The sequence below is a fragment of the Lagopus leucura genome, unplaced genomic scaffold, assembly GCF_019238085.1.
Source record: "Lagopus leucura isolate 7727_CA_CO unplaced genomic scaffold, USGS_WTPT01 33123-0_obj-0_obj, whole genome shotgun sequence".
Lineage (NCBI taxonomy): Eukaryota > Metazoa > Chordata > Aves > Galliformes > Phasianidae > Lagopus > Lagopus leucura.
This window is the reverse complement of record NW_024967042.1, coordinates 1,636-3,896: the sequence shown is the minus strand read 5'-3', so window position 1 is coordinate 3,896 and position 2,261 is coordinate 1,636. Positions and strand designations below refer to the sequence as shown.

Genomic DNA, 2,261 nt, shown 5'->3' with positions numbered 1-2,261 from the left:
GGGTCCTATAGGGTCCTACAGGGTCATGGGGGTTCCTATGGTGTTACGGGGGGTTCCTTGGGGTCATGGGGTCCCTATAGGGTCCTATAGGGTCCTGGGGTTCCTATGGGGCTACAGGGGGTTCCTTGGGGTCATGGGGGTCCTATAGAGTCCTATGGGGTCCTGGGGTTCCTATGGGGTTATTGGGGGTTTCTATGGGGTTACAAGGGGTTCCTTGGGGCCATGGGGGTCCTATAGGGTCCTATAGGGTCCTGGGGCTCCTATGGGGTCACTGGGGCTTCCCTTGGGGTCATGCGGGTCCTATAGGGTCCTATAGGGTCCTGGGGTTCCTATGGGGTTACAGGGGGTTCCTTGGGGCCATGGGGGTCCTATAGTGTCCTATAGTGTCCTATAGGGCCTTATAGGGTCCTGGGGTTCCTATGGGGTTACAGGGGGTTCCTTGGGGCCATGGGGGCCTTATAGGGTCCTATAGGGTCCTATGGGGTTACAGGGGGTTCCTATGGGGTTACAGGGGGTTCCTATGGGCTATGGGGGTCCCATGGGGTTCCTTGGGGCCATGGGATCCCTATAGGGTCCTATAGGGTCCTGGGGTTCCTATGGGGTCCTGGGGTTCCTATGGGGTTACAGGGGGTTCCTTGGGGCCATGGGGGTCCTATAGAGTCCTATAGGGTCTTGGGGTTCCTATGGGGTCCTGGGGTTCCTATGGGGTTATTGGGGGTTTCTATGGGGTTACAAGGGGTTCCTTGGGGCCATGGGGGTCCTATAGGGTCCTATAGGGTCCTATAGGGTTCCTATGGGGTTATTGGGGGTTCCTTGGGGCCATGGGGTTCCTATAGGGTCCTATAGGGTCCTGGGGTTCCTATGGGGTTACGGTGGGTCCCACAGGGTTCCTTAGGGTCATGGGGGTCCTATGGGGTCCTGGGGTTCCTATGGGGTTAGGGGGGGTTCCCTGGGGTCATGGGGGTCCTATAGGTTCCTGGGGTTCCTATGGGGCTAGAGGGGGTTCCTTGGGGCCATGGGGGTCCTGTAGGTTCCTATAGGGTCCTGGGGTTCCTATGGGGTTACAGGGGGTTCCTTGGGGCCATGGGGGTCCTGTAGGGTCCTATAGGGTCCTATAGGGTTCCTATGGGGTTATTGGAGGTTTCTATGGGGTTACAAGGGGTTCCTTGGGGCCATGGGGGTCCTATAGGGTCCTATAGGGTCCTATAGGGTTCCTATGGGGTTACAGGGGGTTCCTTGGGGCCATGGGGGCCTTATAGGGTCCTATAGGGTCCTATGGGGTTACAAGGGGTTCCTATTACGGTGGGTCCCACGGGGTTCCTTAGGGTCATGGGGGTTCCTATGGGGTTAGGGGGGGTTCCCTGGGGTCATGGGGGTCCCACGGGGTTCCTTGGGGCCATGGGGGTCCTATAGTGTCCTATAGTGTCCTATAGTGTCCTATAGGGTGCTGGGGTTCCTGTAGGGCCATGGCGGTTCCTGCAGGCTCTTTTTGGGGTCGCCCCCCGCTCACCCTCTCTCCGACTTCGTAGCTGACGACGCTGAGCAGCGCCAGCAGCGCCCCGGTGGCTTTTGGGGACGGCAGAGTGGCCAAAAAAGTGTCGGGGGTCACCGGGTCCTCGGGGCCGGGGGGGGGCAGCCGAAGGGTCCCGGGGGTGTTGGGCATCCAGGCCGCAAAGTCGTACTGAGGGGAGGCAAGAAAGGCGGGCCGTGGCTACCAAAGGGCTCCTTGTGGCTACCAAAGGCTGCTGTGGCTACCAAAGGCTGCTGTGGCTACCAAAGGGCTCCTTGTGGCTACCAAAGGGCTCCTGGTGGCTACCAAAGGGCCCCTGGTGGCTACCAAAGGGCCCCTGGTGGCTACCAAAGGCTGCTGTGGCTACCAAAGGGCTGCTGTGGCTACCAAAGGGTGCTGTGGCTACCAAAGGGCTCCTTGTGGCTACCAAAGGCTGCTGTGGCTACCAAAGGGCTCCTTGTGGCTACCAAAGGGCTCCTGGTGGCTACCAAAGGGCCCCTGGTGGCTACCAAAGGGCCCCTGGTGGCTACCAAAGGGCTGCTGTGGCTACCAAAGGGTGCTGTGGCTACCAAAGGGCTCCTTGTGGCTACCAAAGGCTGCTGTGGCTACCAAAGGGCTGTGGTGGCTACCAAAGAACTCCTTGTGGCTACCAAAGACTCCTTGTGGCTATCAAAGGCTCCTTGTGGCTACCAAAGGGTGCTGTGGCTACCAAAGGCTCCTTGTGGCTACCAAAGGGCTCCTTGTGGCTACC

General features: G+C 59.7%; 1 protein-coding gene across 1 annotated transcript in view; it reads right to left on the bottom strand.

Annotated features, from left to right (window-relative positions):
* Positions 1–1,045: 1,045 nt before the first annotated feature.
* The window catches only part of LOC122192923 (hydroperoxide isomerase ALOXE3-like), a 2,679-nt gene continuing 1,463 nt past the window's right edge, over positions 1,046–2,261 (bottom strand). The window contains exon 2 of the mRNA XM_042893615.1: positions 1,046–1,681. Within this exon, the coding sequence (XP_042749549.1) occupies positions 1,418–1,681 (264 nt within the window). The 3' untranslated portion in view covers positions 1,046–1,417. The remainder of the gene's footprint in view (positions 1,682–2,261) is intronic.